This window comes from Cokeromyces recurvatus, assembly GCF_025118155.1.
Source record: "Cokeromyces recurvatus strain NRRL 2243 chromosome Unknown BX663scaffold_2, whole genome shotgun sequence".
Lineage (NCBI taxonomy): Eukaryota > Fungi > Mucoromycota > Mucoromycetes > Mucorales > Mucoraceae > Cokeromyces > Cokeromyces recurvatus.
Genome location: NW_026251388.1, coordinates 966,497 through 992,749, shown reverse-complemented (window position 1 = coordinate 992,749; position 26,253 = coordinate 966,497). Strand labels below are relative to the sequence as shown.

Here is a 26,253-nt window from a genome sequence, read left to right as displayed (position 1 = left end):
AAAGCACTTGTATATTTTAAACAAAAATTAAAGAGCTCATACATCTAATAGTATATTTATTGTAACCAAGATGTGTCGACTGTATGGAAGTATTTATAATATTTTCTTCACAATAATCTGGTGATTGATAACATTCCTTTGTATGTTTTTTTTTTTTTTTTTTTTTTTTTTTTTTTTTTTAAAAAAAAAATAACTTAAATAACACAAGTAGCTAAATACTATAAAAAGCAAGTTAAAATACAATTTTAATGAATTTGTAAGTTACTAAATGACTTACGATAACTATTGTTTGATCATCGCCATATACTTTGAATTTTTCTTGTAAATACTGTCTACCTCTTCTTTCTATATAAGAGATACCATCAGGTCCAAGATCTTGATCATTATTCGGCTTTTTTCGTGAAGCTTTATAACGTCTACGTTGACGACGCATAGAATATGTAGAGACTTCTTCATCTCCATCACTATCACTACTACTATAACTATTGGTATCTTGCTCTTCATCATATTGAATTAATTCACTCATATTGAATTCTAAACTAGAGGTACTTCTGTTGATTGTATCACCATCATTAGCTTCATCATCATGAGAAGTAGAACTGCTTTTACTTATAACCGATTCTCTTCGACTATAATCACTGTAAGTTGGAAAGAAGCTATCATTTCTCAGTAATGATAAATTTTCATCTGTCAAAGTCTGAGGATTGTCTGGTATAACTTCATTACGAGTGGTTGGCTGATTGAATAAACCTAAAACAGTACGCGGCTTACTGTTATTTTGCATACTAAAGTTCTGTAGAGTGACAGTAGCTTGATTCTCTTCAGAAAAGTCATCCTCATCATGATTACTTTTTACAGACGATAGAGCCGATGAAGTTGAATTTATTTTAGTAGTATTTAATGCTAGTTCCAACGTACTCTCTTGATCTTCATACTTTTTTAGATAATTCATCAGCCTTACACTCCATTTTCTACTTAATGTACTACTTTCAGAATTAGTTTCAGAGACATAGCCTTTATTTGATGCAGCAGAAGAAAGAGGACTCTCATCTAATTGAAATTCATCAGAAACATACAAATGATGATACACGAATGCTTTTAATGATATGTTCATAAATACTGTATGTAGATAGGCAAGGTATGCTTCATCAGACTTGTATATTAAAATATATATATATATATATACATATACATGAATACAAGTTTATATAATTATGTATATGTGTATAGATCTATTTACCGAAAAGAGCATGATTCGATCCAAAAACTGATTGATCCATTGACCTTCAAGATAAACAGGACTTGAATTTAATGAGCCATTTTTCACATCAATATCTAAAACACAGCTACTATCAATATGAACACTAGAATCTACATTTTCTTTGTTAATTCCAACTAATTTAATACTTTTGGTTTGAATATCTGTAAGTTTTGTAGAATCAAACCATTCAATAATTTGATGATGATCCTGACTTTTCCCAGGAACAAAAATAGATAATGCTTGTACAACTTCTTGAACACGACTTTTATTCTGTAAGCTGCCTTGAACAAGAACAGTTCTTCCTGTTAATAAAGAAAAAATGACATCAACGATTAAAGATTGGTAAAGTCGAAGCACTTCTAGAAGATGGGATTTTGGCGCATCTTTTTCTTCTGATTTCCATAGTTGTAATGGTGCAAAAAGAAAGGGGAAGCAAGATTCTTCCTTTTTATCGTCATTATCAAGCTCTAATTGTACATTAACATGATTGTCATCTACATCGTTATTTTTATCATTATCATCAGCTGTCACCTCTTCCTAATATTATAGTATGTTCAATAAATGTAAGATGATCTTTTTTCATCTTTAGAACAAAACTTACAGATAAGCTAGTATGATCTTCTCGTCTACCAAGTTTAAATAAATATGAACACTATTATTCATCTTGTTTTTTTTTAATTGTCTTTCTTTCTTTCTTTTGCTTACTCTCTGGGTTGAGGATTATCCATATTTAACATAAATGCACGCCCAATTGTTAATGCAGAAGAAACTGGATTAATAAATAAAGATTCTTCATCATTTACGTTAAGTATCACACTATTTCGTCCAAAGTAATGCACCATATCTTTCATATATTTAATGACTTTAGAGTACATATCACGTTTAATAGAATTCGCAAATGCTAAATTTTGCTGATTATTGTCAGAGTCTTTTAAACATTCTTCTTCTGATGAAGAGACAGGACCGATATTTGTATTTGACGGTTTGATGATAGAAAACATAAATGGAATCATAGTTGTTGTCTTTTGTGTTAAATTATGTTGTTTGGTATGATTCAAGCCATTATCAATTAAAGTAGTAGGTTTTATTGACTCTTGCTGTTCATTCTCCTCAGGTTCCTGACATAACTGAGCAAGTGAACGTAATTTTCTTTCAAAATGAGCTACAGGAGATAATGTGTCAATCAGCTTTGGTTTATAATCATCATTATGAATGGTATCGCTAGTAAATTGGTAAAAAGTATCATCATTTTTGATAATTGGTATTATATCTGGTTCTGTTGTATTATCTATTTTGTTCCTGTCGTCAGCCAAGTTATTAATTTGACTCTTACTTGATTCTAAAGTATCAATCATGAACTTTGTTGCAATAATAGCTTGCTCAATAGCTTTAGCTGATAAAACAGGCTTTTGCTCAAAAGAGGTGGTGTCGTTTAAGACAGTTTGGGTATATTCTAGGTCAAGTAATCTATACTTTAAATCCAGAATAAAATTTGAATAGTTGCCCTTTTTCATTTTGATAGAAACCTATCATAATAAATGTAATGGTTAACAAGAAACTCTTTCCCCTCCCCATTCCCCTTTTTTTTTCCTAAAACCTCGTTAAATTTCCCCATTAATTCTTCAAATCGATTAATAATTTTTTCTGGATCTCTTGTTATATATGACAAAGCTACTGGATGAACATAACCTCTTGCATTAATATCAAACAAAGTCAAATGATGTGTCTAACAAGAAAAAAAAAGAAAAAGAAAACTTAATTTATGCAAAAAAAGAGGAAAAAGAAACAATAGAACTAATTTACAAAGGCGAAGAAATTATGTTCAGAATCTGTAAAATAAACTTGAGTATCATCCGGAATTGAAAATAATGAAGTTGTTGATGTATCTTGGAATAAAGAAGATGTAGCTGTTGTTGAAGCCTCAAGCAAAACTTCATCTATTTGTCTGTTAATACGATATTAATTTCATTTTCGAAAAAAAAAAAAAAAAATAATAATAATAATAATGAATCGAGATGCTTATACATTACTCAAATTCTGTACTTCGATCTACCGATACAACACGAAGTACAAATGCATTAAAATCAAATGAATCTAGACCAAGTTTTTCTAATTGCTCCTTCAAATAGTTTGTTTTTGGCGAGCTATTGTCGGTATATTGCTTTAGATCTATATAAGATGACTCTGTTACGATGGCTAGTGGTAAAGGGCCCTCTAATTCAGAGAATTCACTAATAAGCACAAAATCTTGGTATAGTTGATTTAATTCTTCGCCAGAAGACAATACTTCATCTGCCCACCAACATTGAGAAGGTATCTTTGCTGACTCTCTAAAAGATTTTTTTTTTTTTTTTAAAAAAAAAAAAAAGATAAAACAATCATTTACATGCGTAAGGAATGTTTGTTAGAGTGATGTTTTTAGAATTGTTCAACATACATTGAATAAAGATTATCTTCTCTTTTGTTTGTCATTGTTATTTTGCATAATTGAGAAATATATTTCTATTTGTAAAAAGAGAAAAAAAATCAGTAAAACCGTAAATCAGAATGTTGGGACTTGAAATACAAAATTATAATTTACAGCTCTAGACTTATTTTATCATATTTATTGATACATGCTAGATTTTTTCGCTTAAAAAAAAAAAAAAAAAAAGGAAACAATTAGATCATAGAAAATTATTGCTCTGAACTAATTGTATTATCTGCTCTTTGGGTTAAAAAACTTGGTAATAAATCTTGTTAATTATCTTTTAGAACTTATTGTTATTTGTTCATAAAAGATGAATAATAGCTTTTAACAAGTTTGACACGACTATTTTTACCTTTTCACCTTCCTAAAATACTCTTAAAATAACAATTCTTGGTTTTAACTAAGAAAGTATTCTGTTTGTAAATAGCCCTTTTTTTTTTTCTAAACTGATTATTTATCTTTTTTTTTTTTTTTTGTTATTTGATCTCAATTTTCCCTTTCCTTTTTTTTTTTTTTTTTTTTTTTTTTTTTTTTTTTTTTTTTTTTTTTTTTTTTTCAGTCTAGAAAACAAAAAAAAAACCTCAATGAACTTTGATAAAATATGCAATGAAATTTGGCTCAAGATTCTCATGAATATTCCAAACAATAATCAAACGAGAGTTCAAGGACGTTTAAAATTAGTGTGTAAAACTTGGTACAACATAATCACTTCCTTCTATCCTGTTAGTTTAACCCGAAACCAACTTGTATTCAACCTCGCAAGACTGTACAAAGATCTGAACATTTACTCATCTTTGGGGCCAAAACTCAAAACCTTACATGTGTATGTAATTCGACTTCATCGCCCCGTGGATTTCTCAGCTTCAAATTATCAAGAATATTTTCGTAAAGTATTACTCTTGTGTCCTAATTTGACCTATATATGGATCAATACAGGTACCAATAACAATGTTGCTCCATTTTTAACAATCTTAAGTCAAAATAAGGATCATTTACCAAAACTGAAAAGACTGGATATAAATGAACTAGAGCAATGCTCTAAATATACAATTACAAATTATTTAAATATTTTAATAAGCTTGAAACATACCTTAACCGAGCTCCAGATTAGATCGCTCAAAGCCTTTCGGTTCATTTCCTATAACTTTGGTGGTCTTAATAAATTTCTTTCTCAGTTACCGTATTTAGAGGACCTGAGCTTGATCATGCCTTCCAGGGCATTCCGTATATCGCTCGACTTTATTGGTTTGTTCGAAAATCATCCTTACTTGAAATCATTTGAATTTTTGGATGATACCCAGAGCGTTCATAGTCTCTTGATGCCCTCCAAAGACGGCCGGGAATCTGCAACTACGAATATTAATTATCAACTAAAAAATCTCACAATTACGACATATAAATTGCATAATGCAACTTTACAATATATCATTTCAACATTTAAAGGACTTCAATTTTTTAAACTGATTGTTTTGGAAAGCAACTTTAGAAGTCAAGAGGATCCATCAATTAAACAATCCATAGACCAGCTCAAGATATTTACTAAAAATATTGAAAGGTTGTACATTGAATTCAATTTTCGTTATGGCAGTAGAGTAACTATTTTATTTTAGCAGTAACTGTATTATGATAATTGTTTCAACTTTTTTTTTTTTTTTTATATGTATAGTTTACACTTCGAAAATCGATAAATCATACTGGTAGTTTTGACCCTTATTTAAAACAATTTTTATATTAGGTAAATTGTTTATTAATCTGTTTTAAAGACTTTGTCAGGTCTCCAACAACATACTTTCACTCTCTCCCTTTCTCCCCCTTTCTCCCCCCACTTCCCTTTTTGTTTTTTGTTTTTTCTGGTTTCAAATTTGAACCGACGTAAAGTACTAGGAGTAAAATATAAAAATTGCATAAAAAAACAAAAAAAAAAATGACTACAGAAATATAGCAATAATGTATTATTATTATTATTATTATTTATGCATTCATTATGTATAATATAAAACAGAAAAAAAAAAGAACGATTTATAATGATAAGAAGAATATATGAAAGGAATAATAAGCATGATGTATACATATATATACATACATATATATATATATATATATATATATATATATGTATATAAAGGACATTATGTATTTAAAAATACTGTCCAAGTGAACCTTCCTTTTTTAAAGTAGGATGGTTTGAAACGACATAATAGGTATGTAAAAGCAAATGAGGGAATCGAGTAGTAAAATAATATAAAAATTGATTAGGAGGTTCACCATACACCTTCTTGACTGCTTCAGGTAAATCTTGCCAATGATGTTTCTATATAATAAAAAGTGAATAAAGTGAGGGGGAGGGGAAGCAAAAAAACAAAAAAAAAAAACAAATACACATTGGTATTACCTTGTTTCTTAAAGCTCTTAATAAATCTCGGATGGTTTTACCATCATATCTTCTGTATTTACCAAGATCATTGGCTACAACACGGTCTATACGCTTATACCAATCGTGACCAATCACTTTAGCAGCATTGGATTCTAATTGTTGTAATAAAGGTGAGGGCGGATCACGCTCCTCAATCTCGAAACGATCTGAAGCATCCTGTAAGAAAGCAAGTCGTTTAGACGTGGACCAAAAGAAAGGATGTGATAAAATAGTATCTGCATTAGGCCTACATAATTTAATTTAATACATGAATGGATTTCACCACATGATGTATCAAAAAGAGTGCCTTACCTTGACTTGGGATCAGTTGAAATCATTCTTTCTATTAAATCCTTAGCCTCAACTCCATCTTCTCCCATTGAATCCAGTTTACTTAGATCGTAATTACTATTCAAGATATTATGTTCACGTCCAAAACGATTACCAAATGGATGATCGCCATTGCTCAAGACATAGTAGAAAACACAGCCTGCCGAAAATATATCAATAGCACGTGTAGCTTTCACTCGACCCATCATCATGTTTGGATCCAAGGATGAATCACGTATACTACTGGCACTACCATCGGATGGAGAAGCAGCTAAAACGCCAGCTAATAACTCGGGTGCCCTCCATCCTGAGGTGCCAGCGGGAGAGGCGGCAGTATAATTAAAACTACTTTGTTCACCGTCTAGTTTTTTGCAAAGACCAAAATCAGAGATAAGCACTCGCATTGGAGGAGAATCCTTTGCGATACGATGTTTGCTAGGAGTCAAAAGGATATTATGAGGTTTAATGTCTCTATGGACAATTTTCAGGGAATGAAGATATTGAAGACCATTGGTGAATTGAAGCAAGATATTGGCAGGATCCATCCTATCACATAATTGCATTTCGGGTATAGACAGAGTTCGTTCCATATAATCATTTAGCGAACCAAAACAAAGTTCAAGGGCAATATACAAAAATCGATCTGATTCCTCTTTGTAAAAGTACCGGACTACATTAGGATGATCATCGCTCTCTTGTAATAATTTTACTTCTTTTAGAGCAACATCATAAAAGTCCAATAATAATCGTTTAACAGCCACTTCTCGACCATCAAACTTACCTTTATAGACCACTGTACCATGACTACCATAGCCAAGGACAGTATCCGATATCTCTAGGACTTGAGATTTTGATTGTTTAAAACTTTCAAGGTCTAATCCAGTGGATGATTTCTTTACAATCATCACTTTCTTTGAGGCATTTTCTAACTTGTCTTTGTCTTCCTCTTTTTCCTTTTCATCCGTTACTTTTTTCTCTTCTTGAATTATTTCCTCAATGGGATTGGATCTTTCCTTCTGAGCTTCTGCTAACCGCTCATGAATAAACTTATCTGCATCAAAGCTCTCTACAGAGGTTAACGAATCAGCACGTTCTCTCTTAATTCTCTCCTTCTCTGCTCGAGCCGCTGCCGCAATCCTTGCTCTTGTTCTTTTTGCCTTAGCATGTTTCTTCATCATTTGTTTCCAACGAGGTAGTACCTTGACTTGATAGAATGTCTGAACACGGTCTCGATAAATATAGACGATGACAGATGTAACCAGAATATAACTCTTCCAAAATTTACCCAGCCCCTCATGAAAGAATCCAGTCTTGGGCTCTACATAATCTTGAAGATTGTCTAAATGATAACGAGGAATGGTAGAATGGAGTGAAGTAGGTGTTGAAGAGGGTGTAGAGGAAGAGGAAATAGTGTTTGAAGAAGGAGGTATATAAAGTTTGTAATGATGATATTTATGATCTTCTTCATCTACATCATCAAGTAAAGATTGAACAACATGCTGACCAATTAAACAATCCGTATGATATTCACAACCATGACAGCACATTTCATGAGGCTTTTGAGTCCATTCAAATGTGGATGAGTCAGAATCATCTAATATTTTATTAGCACCACCTTCAATTAACTGACTAGTGTCGCCAGGACGTCTGCCAGTATACATTGAAGCCCAGGGTGAAATTTGGACAAGAGGATAATTCTTTGTAGATAAAGCATATAAGCTACCTTCATGAACGCCTACATAGGCTGTTGCAATATGGTGTTTACGAAAGGACATCATGAGGTTGAGCATATTACCTACTGCACCCTTTGAAAGTGATTTAGGTGGATCCTGTTTAGATACAGCGAAAGTATAATCTTCTCTACGATAGACATCAAAGACACTAACAACGGGATAAGGTAAATCTCTTGTCCATATCAAGTTACCGTCATGAAGATTTATCCCAGTGATAGCTCTGCTTGCATCTGGCGCAACATAAATATCTGAAGGAACTGTATTCATGGGCACATCCCAATCAAACTTATTAGGAATATATTCAATATAAGTTGTATTCCATAACTTTCTATAATGTTCATCGTAAATAGCCACTTTATATTCTAGAGGAAAAAAAAAAGAAAAAGAAAAAAGAAAAGGGAGGAGGAGAAGGGAGAGAGTGAGTGAGAGAGAGAGTGAGAGAGAGGAGAACATAAGTGTGTATAAGAATGAAAGATATAATATGATTTAATTTACCATTTCTGCCAAGGAATATAGTTCTAGCTGGATATTGAGTTTGAGAAGCCATACGATATTGATCATCTACTTTATTTAAATCTATTTGCTGCAAAATCTTTCCATTCCTTGGATCTATTTCTATCATTAATGTATTCTTTCGACCAATATAAGTTATACCATCAGGTGTACGAAAAGGTGAATTATGAACTATATCTTCAATAGAAAAAGGTAGTTTCTAATAATAAATATAAAGTCGTTGATTAAAAAAAAAAAAAAAAAAAAAAGCATTCGATATACACATATTATATCGTATTCATTACCTCTAAAGGTCTACCATCGCCATAAACATATAAAATACCACCATTTTGAGGCTCGATAATATAATAAATGTCAGTTTCTTCAGCTTCATCCCATTCTTGCTGCTGTAAATTAAATTCAGGATCGTCATTGAATTCATCAGAGTCGTCTCTATTAGTAAGGATATCATTAAAAGTGTCCAAAAATAACTCGTTATTATCATCATTATCGCTTATATTGTCTTCAGAGATAGAAGATTTATATAATCTGTGTGTCTCGAAATTCGATGTCGATTTAATGAGTGAACTTCCAGGACCACCTTTTAAGGTCCAATGCACATTGCCTTGAAAACGGTCTATACCACGAATAGAACCATCTAATGTAGATACAAGTACTAAATTGGTGGGTAAAAGATTATCTGATACTGGTGAACTATTTTTCCTTTCCTTTTGTGAAGAATCTAATAATAAATTTTGTTTATGTTGATATAAAGTCATGTCATTTGGAAAAGACGGTTTAGCATCCACATAATAAATAGCCAATGTGGATAATAACATGAGTACTGAAACTAATAGCCATTTGAATAAAGTCATTGTACTTCCAAAAGACCTAACCATTAAAACCATTTGTTTAAAGAAGTAATTATAAGGTATATTAATAAACTTTACAACATAACTTTAACAGTGAGAAATTAATCTTTTTTTTTTTGGTTTTTTTGGGTTTTTTTTTTTTTTTTTTTCTGGGAGAAACAGTATTTATTTAATTAAAGAATGATTTGATTGGCTACAAAGCCTCTGGATCCTTATTCGAACTATTGTGTATATTATTTTATTTTTTCTTAAATAAAAAAAAAATAACTAGACTAGTATTATATTAACGAATATCTTCCCTACGACGGTCTTCTCTATGACTATATCCACGGTCTCTGCGGTCACGGTCATATTTGCCATTTCTATTATCACGAAGCTCAGCACGACGAGGAGATCGATCACGTCCACCATAACTGTCGCGACGACGGCCATAATCTCTATTTCTGTAGATAGAATAACTAAGATAAAAATTAATAAGGAAAGAAAAAAAAAATTTTTTTGTTAGTATAATAGATATAAACTTACATAAATGTTAAAAGTGAATGCATATCCAAGTGAACAGGATCAAAGACATAAATAAAAAAATAAATAAATAAAAAAGGGGCCAATGTTAAGTGGTCAATAATAATAGGGCACAACACCGCATATTCATAATATTTTTTTTTTTTAAAAAAAAACACATAACACACTGCAGCTGTAGAACTGTGATAACTAGACAATATACCTTCTATTTCTTCCTTCATAACCACCGTTGCGTCGATTACCTCCTTCAGCACAATCTCGAGCCCAATGGCCTGTTTACTTCAATATAAATAAAAGACATAAAAATAAAATCATATAGAAACTAACCTTCTTTTCCACAATGAAAACATTCATTTTTACCAGCTTTTTTACCATTATTTTTAGCCCATTCAACGATAAGCTCCTATTGGTCCCATTTTAATTTCTTATTTTTTTTCTTTTTTTTTTTTTTTTTTTTTTTTTTTTTTTTTTTTTTTTTGTTTCTTTAAAATAAATAAATAAAAATAATAAAAATAAAGTAGTTACGTACGCCTCTTTCATTCATAGCTTTAATAGCGTCTTCGGCATCACGTTTATCTTCAAATTCAACAAAACCATAACCTATAGAGATATAAGTTAGTCTTTAAGCTAGGGGGTGGGGTGAAAAAAGAAAAAAAAAATGTACCTTGTTTAACGTTAAGACGAGTAATCTTTCCATACTTTATAAAAGTATCTTCAAGATCACGCTATATAAGACTCAAATTAAAATTATCTGCTTGTTACTTTGATCAAAATAGAGAACTTACATCATTCATATCCCTGGGTATTTTTCCTACAAAAAGAGCCATATTTTATTATTTAATTAAGAAAAAAGAAAAACAATAATAATAAAAGTTATAAAAAAAAGAAAGCTAAATAAAAGAAAGAAAAAAAAATTATTTTTTTTAGTTATTGATGTGCTAATTGGTTACTTTTTTTTTTTTCTTTTTTTTTCTTTTTTGATCACAAAACTAATTTGTCATTTGGATAACGCACTAGTAATCATTTGCAGATCTAATACAAATATTGGTATTTATGGCTGAAAGTTGAAGTTGTAGAGGAGAAAGATTGTTTGATTTTACCAAGTAAAGATACTTAGCTAATCAAATAAATGATGTCACTTATAAAGGAAAATGTATCTACTATGGTTGACGTTAAGTATATAGGTGTATTTAATATTATTTCTACTATCGATCTATTTATTAAAGCAAAAAAGTCTCAAATAAGAAGTATACCTAACCTATTAAGCTTCATGTTCTTCTGCCTTTCTTTCTTACAGTCAATCTCTTTTTCTTAAAAATAAACTATTTATGTGAATAGCACTTTCTTTCTAAATAGAATTGGATGGTCGAATCATAATCTGTATGTTACATACTTTGTTATGATTGATTGAACTTTGTAAAGTTTTCTGAATGCCTGATATTAATATAGGTTAGATTATAAAAGTTTTCATCAAAAAATAGAGCGTGGTTCTTTATAGTTGTCCTCCTATTTTATTATACTGTCTGTCTGCCTTTCTCTCTCTATTATCTTGTAATTATAATCGTTCCATCATATGCAAAAAAAAAAGGTCATGTATATTTAATTATAGTAATGGATGCAAGCGTTGTAGATATTGAAGGAGGAAAGTCTTTAGAAGATGAGAAGACTAAATGCTGTTCATATGTGTGAGTTATGTAGATAAGTTAGACATATATACAATTCTTAATAAGAAGAGCAGTGGGTTATTGATATAATAAGAATAATTTTAAGCCCCAAGGGGACATGGACATAAAGTGTATAGCTAACATAAGGTTATAACAGAGAAAAGAGAAAGGGACAAAACAAGTATGTTATTCGCTTGATATAAATTATAAACAGTACATATCCTATTTACACAAGTAGTAAAATTTGAATCAAAGGATAAAAAGACGAATATATGTATCCATACTGTGTTAAAACTTATAAGATATGCAACTACTTGCAGCTATAATATCAAGGATAATAATAAAAAATAGATATTTGGAAATGATATAATAATGATGTCTTTATAATTGAATATCATTCAGATTAATGCTATATATTTTATGCAGTAGATGACTTTATATTCAGAATTTACAATTTATCTTTTATTATATTACAGTTAGTTAGTATTTAATGCTTATATCAAGTGCCTTATTCTTAGCCGAGAAAAGTAAGTTGAATGATCCTTAAATAGCCAAAAATCATTATACGGCTATCGATCTTTATACCCTCATATAAATTACTCCTGACAATTCAAGATCATCATCAGACACTATTCATATGGCATATATAGAACATCATAAGTGAATTCCTTGATTGTCTGATGGTCAAGTATTTTACATAGTTAATAACTAAACATCCCTCTATCTACTATTTCCAAATTATAGTGTGTCTGCTCTAAATACTCGAATCATAGATAGTCTTTAACGTTTTATTTTTGCCTTTTAAATAAGCTTTCTGTATGAATGTTTTGGTTCTATTGAATAGCCTTGTTATATAAATGTATCTACTTTCATTCTCACTAATAGAATGATAGCTACACCCCCTCCCCCTTTTTTTTTTATTAATAATCCTGAAGGCATCGCTTCTCATTGATGATCCGACCCGGAACAAAAAAAAATCTTCAAGTACTCACTATTTTATACCCAATAAGATTTTCACAATTAAAGTTATATTTTATAGTGACATAGTAAAGACACTAAGAAAATCCCTATTATAATTTATTGAATATTCACTTTTATATTCTTTTTTTTTTTAAAAAAAATAAATTGTTATATTATACTTTCGAAGAAAGATGTTTAATTAGTGATTGCTTTCAAATGCAACTATTTACATTATATGAAAAATTTAAAGGTTTAAAGTGTGAAACAATGATTTTTGTTGGTAATAATTAATTATAGCTTATTTAAATAAAACTTTTTTTTTTTTTTTTTTTTTTTTTTTTTTTTTTTTTTATATATATATATATATAAATATTTAAAAATATTTGTTCCTTTTTCTCCTTCATTTTATTTTTTATTTTTTATTTTAAACTTTTTATAGTTAAATTATGAGTGTTTTGTATATAAGTGAAGGATGGATAATGGTGTCTATCTCTTCACTATCTTGTGTATTGGGAGCCAGTGTTGTTTTTCTCGGTAGAAAAGTATTGGAAAATTCGAAATTTCTTTCTTCATCAATGGCATTAGGAGGAGGAGTGCTGATATTCAATTCACTTTATACACTCTTGCCTGCTTCTCAACAAAAGCTTAATAATTCCAATTTTTGGACCTTCTTGTGTTTTTTCATTGGTGTTTTATTTACAGTTATTTTATCTTTCATCATACAATCCTGTGCTCCTCGTGCTATTCATACGTGCGACCCTACAACACATATCGTTGTTGCGAAGAATAATATAGAAGAAGTTATCTTAGAGTCCAATGAAGAAGACAACACAAGTAAGCCTATTTTACCGTATCATCATCATCATAGTCGTCGTGTAGATATGATTGAATATGGTACCATTGTCGTATCAGAAGAAGGAGCAGAGGAAGATGAAGTAGATAATATAAATCATAGTCATTTACATGAGAATAAAGCTGACTATTTTCTTATTGGTATTCAAACAGCTATTGCCATTTGTATACATAAATTTCCAGGTAATAAGAAGTGAAAAATATATACATATATATATATGTATATATATATGTATATATACACACACAAAGAGATATTCTATGATATACATACATACGTATAAATATATTCATACCGTTAGTATATAATATATATATTTATATATATATATATATATACATATTAGAAGGTTTGATCATGTTTATATCAAATGAATCTTCAAGCCAATTAGGTTTAAATGTAGCTGCAGCTATGATTATGCATAATCTGATTGAAGGTTTCTTAATTGCATTACCGTTATATTACGCAACGGGTTCACGATTTGCAGCATTCATGTATGCTTCATTTCTTGGAGGCATGTCACAACCACTAGGTGCAATATTAGGATTATTAGTTATTCGAAATGTCGATTATATCCAAGAAAAGTATTTATTCGGAATTATTTTCGGTGTCGTTAGTGGTATGATGTGTTTAATTGCAGTGCAGAGTATGCTCCCACAAGCGATACGAACTGACAAATCAAATCAATGTGTACCTTTATTTTTCTTTATTGGCATCTTATTTATCAGTTTATCTTCATTACTTCAATCGATTTAATACAAGACACCTACTATATCCTTGTCATTTCTATATCGTGCATGTATATGTATACAAACAAGCAATTCGCTATTACTAGATAAATAAACTTATAGTATTTGTATGTATCTTTATTATGTCAAATTATTACAAATCATGTGTATCTGTAATTTTATCAGCTGCACAGCAACTCATTTTTTTTTTTTTTTTTTTTTTTTTTTTTTTTTTTTTTTTGCAGTAATTAAAAAGAATCATAATTATTTTAACTGACTTTAAATGAATTTTATTAATATATGAATTCATTATGTTAAAAGTAAAACATATACAATTTCTCGCTTTGTAAATGATGAATAATTAATACGTATACTTTTTTTTTTCTTCTTCTTCTTCTTTTCTTTTCCTAATATAATTATTTTTTTCTTAAAAGAGAGAGAGAGACAAAAAGAAAGGTAACAAGTTTGGTTATAACTTTAATATTGATAAATAACCATTAACAGGTAAATTCATCTTAATAGATATAATACAATAAAGTGGATTAGAAGGGGAAAGAATGAAATGGGTCATTCTTCTTTTGGGTTATTGCTAGAACGAAATAGTCTATTTTCAATAATTAAATATGTATTTATATATTATTAAATACATGGAAATCTTGACTTTTTTTTTTGTATGCACACATAGATAAATATACATATACATATTGAAAAGGCTAGGGCAAGAAGGACACAGAGTATGATGAGAATAAGTCTATTTCAAGATACAGTAAGGCTGGTAAATATTGGCTAATTCAGAAATTTAAATGGTGATAATAAAAAAAAATAATTTGGCGAAATAATAAAACATGATTGATCCATTTTAAATTATACTTTGACTTGATTGAGAAATTGTTTTTGGTTAAGCTATTTCTTACTTCCTACAATGTTAATTTAGCCCTTCTTTCATTTCTGGAAATAAAATCATACTCTATTGTATTATTCATTAAACAGAATGAGCAAAAACACTTTCTATTATGAAGATGGACTAGAGAATATCTTTAACGAGAATGGAGAGAAAGTTGTAGACCCAATGGAGGATGTATTGACAGATATCATCGATCCGAACATAGTTCTCGCCACAATAACGAGCCAAGCTGCTTATTTGGCTGCTAAACCAGAAGATATTAAGGATACTGAAATGGAAGATGTACCTGCTAATAAGGTCAAATTAGCGAAAGCACCCGTTAACAGTACTTACAGAAACTATGACGACCACACGAGAGAGGAGTTCATTGACCGAATGATCGAAGGTTCCGTCAAAAGAGGAAGAATGTCGGCAGTTGCGAGAGAGTTAGGAATAAAGAATAGCACTTCTAAGCGTTGGTGAGGACATTATTAAGAGACAGGGCGAAGTTCCGTATAAGAAATCTGAGAAAAATGTTGGCAGACCTCATACTTTTACTGAGAAACACGAAGAATACATTCAAGAAATAGTGAAGAAAAATCCATAATTGTGTGCTGTTGATATTATTGACTCGTTGACGTCCAAGTTTGAAGACTTTTCAATTTCCAAATCTCAAATGAATCATCACTTGAAAAAAAAATATGTTTATCACCGTGAAGAAGTCAACTTTTGAAGCAAAAATAAGAAACTCAGATGATAATCTACAAGCGAGATATGAATGATTCATGAAGTGGAAGGATTCAGACATAGACTTTGAAAAAAAAAAAAAAAAAAAAAAAAAAAAAAAAACTGCGTTTTCATTGATGAGGCTGGCTTTAATATTAAGATGAGGAACAACTGGGCAAGGTCAACTATAGGAACACCTGCCTTTGTAGAACTTGATAAGGCTCGTGCACCATCTCACACCATCATCGGTGCTATTCACTCCTCCAGTGTTATTCATGTCGCAATGAAAAAACCCCCCCACTACCACCACCACCACCAAGGAAGGAAAAGATTCCAAAACCTGCGGCAAGTAAAAGTGAGAAATCAAAAAAAGAGAAAGGTTGGAAAAGGGCAAACAAAGAGCAGATGAAATCATCATTAAGGAACCTGTTGTAGAGTTTGTCGAGGTTGAAAGTATTGATGATAAGGAAGCCAATAAAACCCCCCTCCAAAGGCACTACTACGGCTCATTTCATAAAGTTCATGAACGAACTACTTGACATTATGGATATAGACGAAAGCCTAAAGGGTAGTTATCTTGTGATGGACAACTGCACCACTCATAAATTACATCCCATGATTAGAAAAATTGAGGGCAGAGGATACAGAGTCATGTATTTGCCTCCGTTATTCACCAGAGTTGAACGCAATCGAAAACTTTTGGGCTATTGTAAAAAGAAAAATGAAGCGCAAGGACCTAATGACAGAGGAGACTCTATCTCAGAGGATCGTTGATGCTTGCAATAATGTACGCATTAGTGACCTTCGCGGATTCTGCGATCATTCTAAGTGTCATATTACTTATTGTCGAGATAAAATTCACTTTTAATCAATCGCCAATCTTAAAACTGCCAAAATATTTTTTTTTCCATCGAGTCAATAAAATATTTTAAAACAACCAATCATTTTTTATTGTTTCGCCAAATTAGTTTTTTTTTTTTATTATCACCATTTAAATTTCTGAATTAGCCAATATTTACCAGCCTTACTGTATATGCTCGTGACTGAAGAAAAAAAAAAAAAAAAAAAAAAAAAAAAAAAAGAGAGAGAGAGCCATAAAGGATAGTATTGAAGATGGATAATAAAAGTATCTTACATCTTTAAATAGACCGACATTTTTGTTATTAATTATAATAAAAAAAAGAGGTCGATAATTGCTACTTGTTGCTTCTTAGTGTCATCCTGCATTCATACAAGTGGCGTTAGATTATATAGTTTAAATGTATTGATAAATACATATACATTACATATTAAAGTCAGCTTCTTTTCTGCCCTTCTCCTTCTTCCGTTTTCTTTCCTTCTCCTCCTCCCCCCTTTCTCTCTTTCTTTTTCTCCCACCATATATATACATATTATATATAAAAAGCATCATGTACATGTTTATTACATATATTTATGTATGCATAATAGATACTACATAAAATATACATCTTTTTATTGCTTCCTTTGTTCTTCTTTTTATTACTTTTTTCTTTTTCTTTTTATTACTTTTTTCTTTTCTTTTTTCTTTCTCTTCTTTATAAATAAAAATAAAATTTTCTTCTATTCCAATGTCATTTATCACTTATTTAACACGCTATCTTCATCAATCTAGTAACAATAATCAAATGAATAACTCTCATAAAATGAATCGAAATAATATATTGTCAATAAAGAAAAGGAAAGAAATTGGTGATTATCTTTTATGTTCAACCATTGGTCGTGGTGCTTCAGGTAAACTTAGTTATACCCGCCCCTTTTCTCTCTCTCTTTCCCTTTTTTATTTTATGATTTTCCCTTTTTTGGAATAAAAATATCTTTCTAAATCTGTTAGCCACTATCTTTTACTCTCTTCCTTCTCCCTCTTTTTTTTTTTTTGTATGAACACCCCCCCCTCTTCCTTGCATACACGTACACACACACACACACACACACACATACCCCTTCTTCCTCTCTCTCTTTCTCTCTCTCTTTATTATTATTATTATTATTCTCCTTTTTTATTTTATTTTATTTTTAGCTTTTGTTATTCCTTTATATGTATATGAATGAAGTGTTACAATTAAATTATACAAGACGCTTAATTATATTCATATATAATTTTTTTTAGGACGTGTAAAACTCGGTATTCACAAACAAACAGGTGAAAAGGTAGCGATTAAGATAATATCGAGAAGCCATTTGAAGACCTCGAATCATACAACGCAATCTGTACAGCAAGAGTTGGCTATCTTGCAGTTACTTTATCATCCTCATTTAGTACATCTCCGACAAGTCCTTCAAGATACTCATTCTGTTTATTTCATCATGGATTATAGTGAAGGGGGTGAATTATTTCATGTCTTGACTGAACGAGGTCGACTTACGGAATCAGAAGCGCGTTCTCTTTTTTCTCAATTGGTATCTGCCATCTTTTGGTGTCATTCACATCATATCAGGTAAAAGAAAAGAAAAGAAAAAGACTTTATAACTCTCTTATATATATTTTTTTCAATAATAATAATAAAAAAAAATAAAAGTCATCGAGATCTTAAACCGGAAAACATCTTGCTCGATAAAGAAAAGAAAAACTTGAAAGTAGCAGATTTTGGAATGGCAACAATGCAACCTCCAAATAGATTACTTAGCACGAGTTGTGGGTCAATATAACATTTTTATATTAAATAGAATGCCCCTCCCCCTTTTTTTTATTTTTTTATTCATTTATTTATTAGATCTCCGCATTATGCTAGCCCTGAGATAGTTAAAGTAGGTCACACTATTTTATCCAATTACCAACCAACCAACCATTTATTTATTTATTTTATTTTAGGGGAAAAAGTATGATGGCAAGGCAACAGATGTATGGTCTTGTGGAGTTATTTTATATGCTATGATGACAGGCCATCTCCCCTTTGATGATGAACATATGGGACGATTATTAGCAAAAATTAAAACAGGTCATTATCGTCCTTTACCTGATTACCTTTCAAATGATGCAAAAGATATCATTCAACGTATGTTAGTTGTGAATCCAACAAAACGAATAACAGTAAGTACCTTGATAAAAAAAAAATTACAATCATAATAAGGGTATCTTCTTTTATATGTATATACATATATACCTGTTTGATTGGTTAGTTGGTTGGTGATTGATAGTGTCTTTTTATAGATAGCAGAGATACTTTATCATCCTTGGTTAACCAATAAATCATTTTTAGGAACTGATTTCAAAATGATTTTACAAAGACAACAGCAATGGATGAAGGACTTTAATCCGTATTATCAAGATCCTAATTTAGAACTTCCTATGCTTTCTCATAAATCAGACTTGGATGGAAGAATATGGGAGACACTTAAAGTTTTATGGGGCAAAAAGAATGAAGAAACACTGTTGACCAGTTTATCGATATATGGGTAATTATTTATGACTAAGGAGGGACTCTTTTTCTTTTGATAAAAGGGGAGAACCTATACAAATAACTTGTGTCTAATAGATATAATGTACAAAAATTAACCTGTAAATTATTACAAGAAAGATCTTTAAGAGGATTAGAACAGCAGCCCTGGATAACAAATAATAATAACAATAGTAAGTCAATAGTGTGTGTATATAAATATGTATATATATATGTGTGTGTGTGTGTGTTTTAGACATTAGTCAACATGGATTATTTTTCTAAAGGATAAAAAAAAATAGGCTCAACTCAACGGCCTTTTATCATAACGGAAGACCTTATCTTTCTATCCTCACCTCTTCGAGTGAGTGAAGAATGCTATATGTTATCTACTCCTTATGAATCTTCAATTGATTCAGCCTTTGATGCTTTATTACCATTAACACCTCAAAGTACGTGTTCATTGCAACAAACTCCTTCATTCTCTTTAATACAGATCGATCAATATAAAAAGAAACATCATGGTTGGGATCAAAAGTAAAAAAAAAAAAAAAAATAAAATAAAATAAAATAAATAAATAAAATAAAATGATACATAACATACAAGTAGAATATCTTATTGATAGATATTTCGTTTACTAGTAATAAAGATACAAATTCAGTTATAGCTCCAATGATACAACAAAATAGACCTTCTACTACTATTCAAACCTCTTCGTTCTCTAACGTAGGAAAAACGTTGATTCATATTAAATCAAAGGCAGCCCCTGGATTCGTCATGGCTCAGTCTATAGAAAATAATAGTTGCATAGACTCTATACAAACTTGGTGGTGGTGGATAATAGTACCCTTGAATAAAAAGGAACCACGCTTCACCAACTTGACTTGGTGGAATAAAGCGCAAAGTTACTTTTTTAAAAGAAAACCGATTGAAAGGGTATAAGATATAATATATTAGGTTGTCATGGAAATTAGACTAATATAATTAGCATCTATTTTTTTAGACTACTGTCACAGTTGAATGCTTTGCAAAAAATGAATGTGAAGCAGCTGGTAAATTACATCAAGTTCTTGAAGAGGTATACATACACGCGTGTATATATATATATATATAACATGATATAGTTATCAGCCTAATTACATTACCATCTCTATTAGTGCTATAATGGCCAACTTATAGGAAGAATGTATCCTCATGGTAAAGTCATTTGGAATGGAACAATGAATAGAAGAGGTTCTTCTACTTTTTCCTTCGTTTGTCATATAAAGAAAATTAAGATAACTACTACTACTAAAATTCGAATTAAATTCGTACTCAATCAGGGTAATCATCATGATAGCTCTTTTTTTTTTCCCCCTTTGTAAACTCATCTATATTGTTTATCTTAGGTGATGAAATCAAGTCAAATATAAAGGATTTACTCGAATGTCTGAACAGATATGAATCTGAATCTTATTGGCTGACAAAGACAAATGGTTGGATTAAATAATAGATTGTATATTGCACTTATTTATAAAAAAAAAAGCTTTCTCCCATTTTTATAACTTCCAATTTGTTACATTGGGATGAAAATAAATCTGAGTTTATAAAAAAAACATACATACATCTTTTCTACTTTAACTATTGTTATCGCGATATTTAAATATACATGTATTTTTTGTAAATAGGTTTAAAAAAAAAAAATGAGTCAAGAAACAAAAACTGAATTAGGTAAATGTAAATAAGAGTACTCTTTCAATGGCATCTTACATAATATAATAATAAAAGATGCAGAACTTGATGCAGAATTTGAAGCAGAGCTTGAAGCAGAACTCGAAGCAGAATCATTAAACATCTCATTGACAGATGAGAACACGAAAGCTAATGGGACCGAAAAGATGGATACAGACAATGTTCAACTTGTAGGTGATGAGCCTTATGATCGTTTTGAGGCACTTCCTCGTCCTAGCGCCATTTTTTTATATGGTGTCAATGAAATGTCAACAAAGGATATTGAACAATATGTTGATTCAACACTCTTAATAAAGATTGAATGGATCAATGATTCCTCTTGTAACCTTGTCTTTGATAATCCTACAGACGCTTCAACTGTGGCATCTTCCTTATTATTAAAAAATAATGTCGTTTTGGATCATCGCACTTTAGTTCCAGCCAAACCTTATTTGATGATCAACCATGATCATCAAGTGATTGATTTATTTATTCGTATTGCGACAGATGAGGATGTGAAAGAAAGAGGAGCTCGTTCTCGTAGTCGTTATTATCAATTACATGGTGTAGATGGTCAAACATTAAGTGAGGAAAGAAAGGAAGCACGTAGAGAACATATCGAAAGGATGAAAAGGAATGGAGGTGATGGAAGTGACGTCTTTAGTCGTTTAGGTAAAAAAGTAGAAAATACAGTATCATCACCTTCTCGTCGTCGATACTATTCGAGAAGTAGAAGTCGTTCACCTTTAAGAAACTCAAAACGAAGTAGTTCAACAAGAAGAGAGAGATCACCACCTATTCAAAAAGAAATTCCAGAGCATTTAAAGAGTCGATTAGGCCCTATAAAGACATCAGAGATAAGCCAAGAAAAATAAAAATAGAGTTATTTGTTTTATTTAATATTGCTCGTTTTTTTTTTTTCCCCACTCTCTTACAAAATAAATAATGATAATAATTATAACATATATGTATATATATAAGGAAAAGAAAAGTATTAAACAGAAGGTCTTTTTTTTTTTTTTTTTTTTTGTTAGGTTAATTTCTTGATTTAAATTTAAGTAAAGGTGCTAATATTTCTAATGGGCCTGCCTTCTTTAGGAATTCATGATTCATTAGCTCTGCAGCAGTGGCTCTTGATCTAACATCAACACATAAACAAACAGCTAAAAAGCCCTTCAATTCACGGGAGAGCTTTTCAGGATTCTTTAACGTAGGTGTACCATTTGTTGCAATTAAATAAAGCGCCTTTAAGGGTTCTTCGTCAAGATAAGGTGGTTCATTTTCAATCATTTCAATAGCCATAATACCTAATGACCAAATATCAACTTTGGCGCCGTATTCTTTTTGTTTGACTACTTCAGGTGCCATCCAATAAGGTGTGCCCACCATTGTAGCACGCTTCTTCCTTTGATCTGTTAGTTTTGCACAAAAACCGAAATCACTAATTTTGACTTGGCCATGTGCGTTTAAAAGAATATTATCTGATTTAATATCTCTATGAAGAATATTTTGTGAATGCAAATGCAAAAGACCGGCTGTTGTCTATAAAAAGAAAAAGCAAATAGGTCATAAGTTTATAAAAAAATAAAAAATAAAAATAAAAAAATAAAAATTATACCTCCCCCTTAACTTTTGTAATTATTTACCTCGTGACAAACAGTAGCAATCTGTTGCTCTGTCATTGTATTATTATCTATAACATCTGTTAAAGCACCTCCTTCCATATACTCCATAATAACCCAAAGTTCACTATTTTTAACAAGGAAAGCATCCAAGAAATTGACAATATTGGGATGCTGAGATTCCTTCATAACTAAAATTTCTGTTACAATCAGATCTTTTCGGGGTTGATGAGCTAAATCCATTTGCTTAATAGCTACTTTAGTATTTGTAGCAAGTGAAAGAGCAACATAAACAGAGCCAGAAGCACTATTATTACAATTTAATAATGTCATCATTATAGATAACTATATACATATGTATATATATATATATATATTTACCCTTGACCAACCCTTTTTAATTTCTTGTACATATCATTAGGATCACCACTAGTCACAACACTCCCTATCAAATATAAATATGTATATAAGCATCTATTATAAGTAATTATATGTATGTATGTATTACTTAGTTGCTCCATTATTTGTGCTTCTGTCATTGTACTAATTCGTTGTTCAACCTTCTTCTTTGGTGTTGAGACTATTTGAGCTGTCTTTTCCCTTTCTCGTTCTCGTTCTCTTTCTTGTTCACGTTCACGTTCACGTTCACGCTCTCTTTCACGCTCTCTTTCACGTTCACGTTCACGCTCGCGTTCCCGTTCTCTTTCTCTTTCACGTTCTCTTTCACGTTCTCTTTCACGTTCTCTTTCACGTTCTCTGAGTTGTTTTTCCTTTTGGTCTCGTATCCTTTCCTTTTCTTTTTGTTGTCTTTCTCTCATTTCCATCTCTATCTTTTCACGCTCAATCATTATACGTTCATCATAGGCTGAAATACTTGTAGTACGAGCAGGTACTCTATGATGTGATTTAGAAGGTTCTGGTCTAGGATATTTATTGCCATTAGAGTTAGTGTTGGGATAACCCTATAAGAAGAAAAAGAAGTAAAGTTACAATGAATAAAAAAAACAGTTCGTAATAAAATAATAAAAAACATACAGAGGAAGGAGATAGCCTATCGATAGGTGAATACTGACGAAGATCTATAGGTGATTTTGGTGATTTAGGCTAAAAAAAAAAAAAAAAAAAAAAAAAAAAAAAAAAAAAAAAAAAAAAATACATCAATAATAATGTATTAGATTTTCTAATTTACAAATAAGAACATCAAGGTAGGATATATAATTACGACTCGAATAGACAATTCATCCATCATTTCATTCATATCAGTTCTTCTAGTGATAGGTGGTGGTGGAGCAGGTCTAGGAGGAGCAGGACGATGAGGTGATGGCAAAACTGTTTTCTTTGACTGTTGATGATCGCTAATTAAAGCATTCCATCGATCAATACTCATTCTTTCAACTGCACCTTGAAGATTGGATGTACCATATTCCTCCGCCTCTCGTTTTGTTTGTTCAGTATAAAATTCAAGAACATCTAAGACTGCTTGAGGATTTTTAGCTGCATCTTCAGCAGTAATAGCTGATCCTTTTAATAATTTTGTCCATTGATCAGGTAAGCCCTATTTTTATATTTAAATGAAACATCCATATGTGTACCTACTTTTATTATCATTTTACCGTAAATGCACCAGTATTTGGATCAAAACCTACATGCACTTCATGAACAAAATTGGTTGGACCTGAAGCGCCAACAGTAGATCTCTATGTTATATGGATAAATAAATAGACAAATAGACGCAAATAACAAACTAACATATACGAGAGCTTACATTATATATTTCATCCATCCAAGAATATAGCTCTTCGTCATTTTTGCATGCAATATAATATGTTTTATCTTTTGTAGCCACTTCAAAACAATAAGGTTTAAGGTCAGTTCTCGTAACTGAAGTAATTTCCTTTAAAAATATTAAAGCAACACATTGTCCTGATTGCTAATTATATTCAGAAAAAAAAAAAAGTTGCTAATTAGTTTATATATATGTATATATATATAAGAAAAGACTTACTTCATTTCTATGAAATGTTAATGCTTGTTCTCTCAAGACGCAAAAACGTTTTGACCAAATCCAAGCTCTTAGTCCATCCTCTTTGACAGATAAATAACCATCTTTAATGATTTCAGTCATTTGTAAATAAATTGAGAGATACAATGAGGATTTTGTATGTGTTAACCGTTATATATAATAAAGAAGAAAACCGGATTACTTTGTTTTTTTTTTTTTTTTTTTTTTTTTAGTGAAGTATATTGTATATATATATATAAAACTCGTGTATACTTTATGCTTAAATATATATGTATGAATATATATATATATATGCTGCTTCTAAATATATATATAATTAAAGATCCTGATATGCTTTGTTAATATATATATAACACTTCTTTTATAGTTGTTATACTTTATGTACGTCTACGAGTAAAAAAAAAAAAAAAATGAGAGAAAGGGAGGGAGAAAGAAAGATAAGTAAAGAAGAAAAAAGAGCTTACTTTTAACAGTCTCCCTCTTTCTTTATTCTTTAAATCGTCCACAAGTGCAACATTAAATAAATCAAAACGCGGTCACACATTATTTCCCTTAAAAAGATAAAAAAAAAATGATTGGCTGTATATAGGAAATGAGGCACAATATGAAACAAACTCATTTTTAGTACTTACACTTTGAATTCAGACGACGTTAGTTTTTTAATTTTCGGATGATTTGCTTACCTTTTTCGGATAAAATAAAAAAACTTCTTCAAACACTTTAACAACATTTCTTTTTTCTTCAAGATTCTATAGTATATAATGAAGCAAACGCGTGAAAATAATCCAATTGACGATTTAACGATATCAAAAGGAAAGAAAGCTTTGACGAGTAAGTACCAAAAACATACATAGCGAGAGAGTATGTGCCGTACTTTTTTTTTTTTTTAAGATGTGGATCATGATACACCTACTTTGACGGCGTTTGTTTCAACTTCACTTGCTTCTACAAGTTCTTCTTCTTGTGATTCATCTCATATTTCAAAGAAGACACAAAAAAAATAATAGAAAAAAAGCGTGCCTTGATCAACTTTAGAATGGAAACAGCAAGCAATACAGTGGAAGAGACGGATACAGTAAAACATAAAGTAAAACAGTGTAAATACGGCTCAACCACCCATCTAAGAGTAAACAGCAATGCATACCCCCTAAAAAAGCAAAAAGAACCAAAGCACGGTTTAGACGAGAAAAAAGAGATCTTCGTGATCAAATGCTCCTTGAAAAATATCTGTAGAGACGCTAAGCTTGTTGATCAAATATCTCTTGTCACGGCACACATAACAAAAGTGATGTGGGTAGGATCGTTGCTTATCAACTATCTTTTTTTTTTTCGAAGCTCTTAACGAAGGGTAAAGAAGTTCCGATTATGAGTCAGAATGATGTCTACTTCATCTTTACCGTAGTCACTGGTAAGGGCAAAAAGTCTCCCAGTTATATTCAACGATACTTTGTTGAGTTTTGCAATGAATGTGAAATTGATGATACAATCCTACGATCCCTCAAGAGTATTGAATGTTCTTCTATTTTACCCATTGTATACAAACAATACGATATGCTCATACGCAACCACGTATGTGAGAACCACGAAAGGAGAAC

The 26,253-nt window shown here is 30.8% G+C and overlaps 11 protein-coding genes across 11 annotated transcripts; 7 read left to right on the top strand and 4 right to left on the bottom strand.

The window, feature by feature from the left end:
• Positions 1–145: 145 nt before the first annotated feature.
• BX663DRAFT_495216 (uncharacterized protein) lies at positions 146–3,787 on the bottom strand. Its single transcript, XM_051525598.1, has 9 exons — positions 3,699–3,787; positions 3,292–3,591; positions 3,065–3,206; positions 2,859–2,987; positions 1,967–2,787; positions 1,863–1,887; positions 1,241–1,798; positions 278–1,153; positions 146–218 (listed from the first exon to the last, which is right to left on the bottom strand). Exons 1-9 carry the CDS (start codon positions 3,731–3,733, stop codon positions 195–197), a joined length of 2,910 nt encoding a protein of 969 aa, XP_051387201.1. The 5' UTR covers positions 3,734–3,787; the 3' UTR covers positions 146–194.
• A 528-nt stretch (positions 3,788–4,315) lies between these two features.
• On the top strand, positions 4,316–5,466 carry BX663DRAFT_548282 (uncharacterized protein; the record flags this gene model as incomplete). Its single annotated transcript, XM_051531066.1, has 2 exons — positions 4,316–5,323; positions 5,398–5,466. The coding sequence occupies 2 exons, from the start codon at positions 4,316–4,318 to the stop codon at positions 5,464–5,466; spliced, it is 1,077 nt and encodes a 358-aa protein (XP_051387200.1).
• Positions 5,467–5,814: 348 nt separating this feature from the next.
• Positions 5,815–9,708, bottom strand: BX663DRAFT_495206 (uncharacterized protein). The gene is made up of 5 exons (XM_051525597.1): positions 9,005–9,708; positions 8,703–8,919; positions 6,457–8,569; positions 6,124–6,391; positions 5,815–6,042 (listed from the first exon to the last, which is right to left on the bottom strand). The coding sequence occupies exons 1-5, from the start codon at positions 9,605–9,607 to the stop codon at positions 5,869–5,871; spliced, it is 3,375 nt and encodes a 1,124-aa protein (XP_051387199.1). The 5' UTR covers positions 9,608–9,708; the 3' UTR covers positions 5,815–5,868.
• Positions 9,709–9,712: 4 nt separating this feature from the next.
• BX663DRAFT_495198 (uncharacterized protein) lies at positions 9,713–10,977 on the bottom strand. The gene is made up of 6 exons (XM_051525596.1): positions 10,879–10,977; positions 10,758–10,818; positions 10,623–10,693; positions 10,421–10,496; positions 10,296–10,365; positions 9,713–10,014 (listed from the first exon to the last, which is right to left on the bottom strand). Exons 1-6 carry the CDS (start codon positions 10,918–10,920, stop codon positions 9,855–9,857), a joined length of 480 nt encoding a protein of 159 aa, XP_051387198.1. The 5' UTR covers positions 10,921–10,977; the 3' UTR covers positions 9,713–9,854.
• A 2,120-nt stretch (positions 10,978–13,097) lies between these two features.
• BX663DRAFT_495196 (Zinc/iron permease) lies at positions 13,098–14,439 on the top strand. Its single transcript, XM_051525595.1, has 2 exons — positions 13,098–13,752; positions 13,917–14,439. The coding sequence occupies exons 1-2, from the start codon at positions 13,164–13,166 to the stop codon at positions 14,324–14,326; spliced, it is 999 nt and encodes a 332-aa protein (XP_051387197.1). The 5' UTR covers positions 13,098–13,163; the 3' UTR covers positions 14,327–14,439.
• An 859-nt stretch (positions 14,440–15,298) lies between these two features.
• BX663DRAFT_411159 (uncharacterized protein) lies at positions 15,299–15,451 on the top strand (the record flags this gene model as incomplete). Its single annotated transcript, XM_051522291.1, has 1 exon — positions 15,299–15,451. A coding segment is annotated over one exon (153 nt), but the record flags the coding sequence as incomplete, so codon positions are not given.
• Positions 15,452–15,469: 18 nt separating this feature from the next.
• Positions 15,470–15,834, top strand: BX663DRAFT_495194 (uncharacterized protein). Its single transcript, XM_051525594.1, has one exon. It carries the CDS (start codon positions 15,476–15,478, stop codon positions 15,662–15,664), a length of 189 nt encoding a protein of 62 aa, XP_051387195.1. The 5' UTR covers positions 15,470–15,475; the 3' UTR covers positions 15,665–15,834.
• A 233-nt stretch (positions 15,835–16,067) lies between these two features.
• Positions 16,068–16,681, top strand: BX663DRAFT_557791 (uncharacterized protein; the record flags this gene model as incomplete). Its single annotated transcript, XM_051531785.1, has 2 exons — positions 16,068–16,155; positions 16,461–16,681. 2 exons carry the CDS (start codon positions 16,068–16,070, stop codon positions 16,679–16,681), a joined length of 309 nt encoding a protein of 102 aa, XP_051387194.1.
• A 428-nt stretch (positions 16,682–17,109) lies between these two features.
• On the top strand, positions 17,110–20,836 carry BX663DRAFT_447301 (kinase-like domain-containing protein). Its single transcript, XM_051523693.1, is given in 13 exon segments — positions 17,110–17,411; positions 17,435–17,659; positions 18,036–18,363; positions 18,376–18,564; positions 18,640–18,673; positions 18,738–18,956; positions 19,077–19,321; positions 19,402–19,496; positions 19,605–19,839; positions 19,945–20,239; positions 20,307–20,381; positions 20,461–20,626; positions 20,692–20,836. The coding sequence occupies 12 exon segments, from the start codon at positions 17,497–17,499 to the stop codon at positions 20,790–20,792; spliced, it is 2,145 nt and encodes a 714-aa protein (XP_051387193.1). The 5' UTR covers positions 17,110–17,411; positions 17,435–17,496; the 3' UTR covers positions 20,793–20,836.
• Positions 20,837–20,880: 44 nt separating this feature from the next.
• BX663DRAFT_495182 (uncharacterized protein) lies at positions 20,881–22,009 on the top strand. The gene has a single exon (XM_051525593.1). The coding sequence runs from the start codon at positions 21,181–21,183 to the stop codon at positions 21,886–21,888; it is 708 nt and encodes a 235-aa protein (XP_051387192.1). The 5' UTR covers positions 20,881–21,180; the 3' UTR covers positions 21,889–22,009.
• Positions 22,010–22,021: 12 nt separating this feature from the next.
• BX663DRAFT_495179 (kinase-like domain-containing protein) lies at positions 22,022–24,866 on the bottom strand. The gene is made up of 9 exons (XM_051525592.1): positions 24,641–24,866; positions 24,401–24,565; positions 24,249–24,332; positions 23,858–24,190; positions 23,671–23,739; positions 23,144–23,597; positions 23,017–23,080; positions 22,660–22,942; positions 22,022–22,555 (listed from the first exon to the last, which is right to left on the bottom strand). Exons 1-9 carry the CDS (start codon positions 24,758–24,760, stop codon positions 22,049–22,051), a joined length of 2,079 nt encoding a protein of 692 aa, XP_051387191.1. The 5' UTR covers positions 24,761–24,866; the 3' UTR covers positions 22,022–22,048.
• Positions 24,867–26,253: the final 1,387 nt, after the last annotated feature.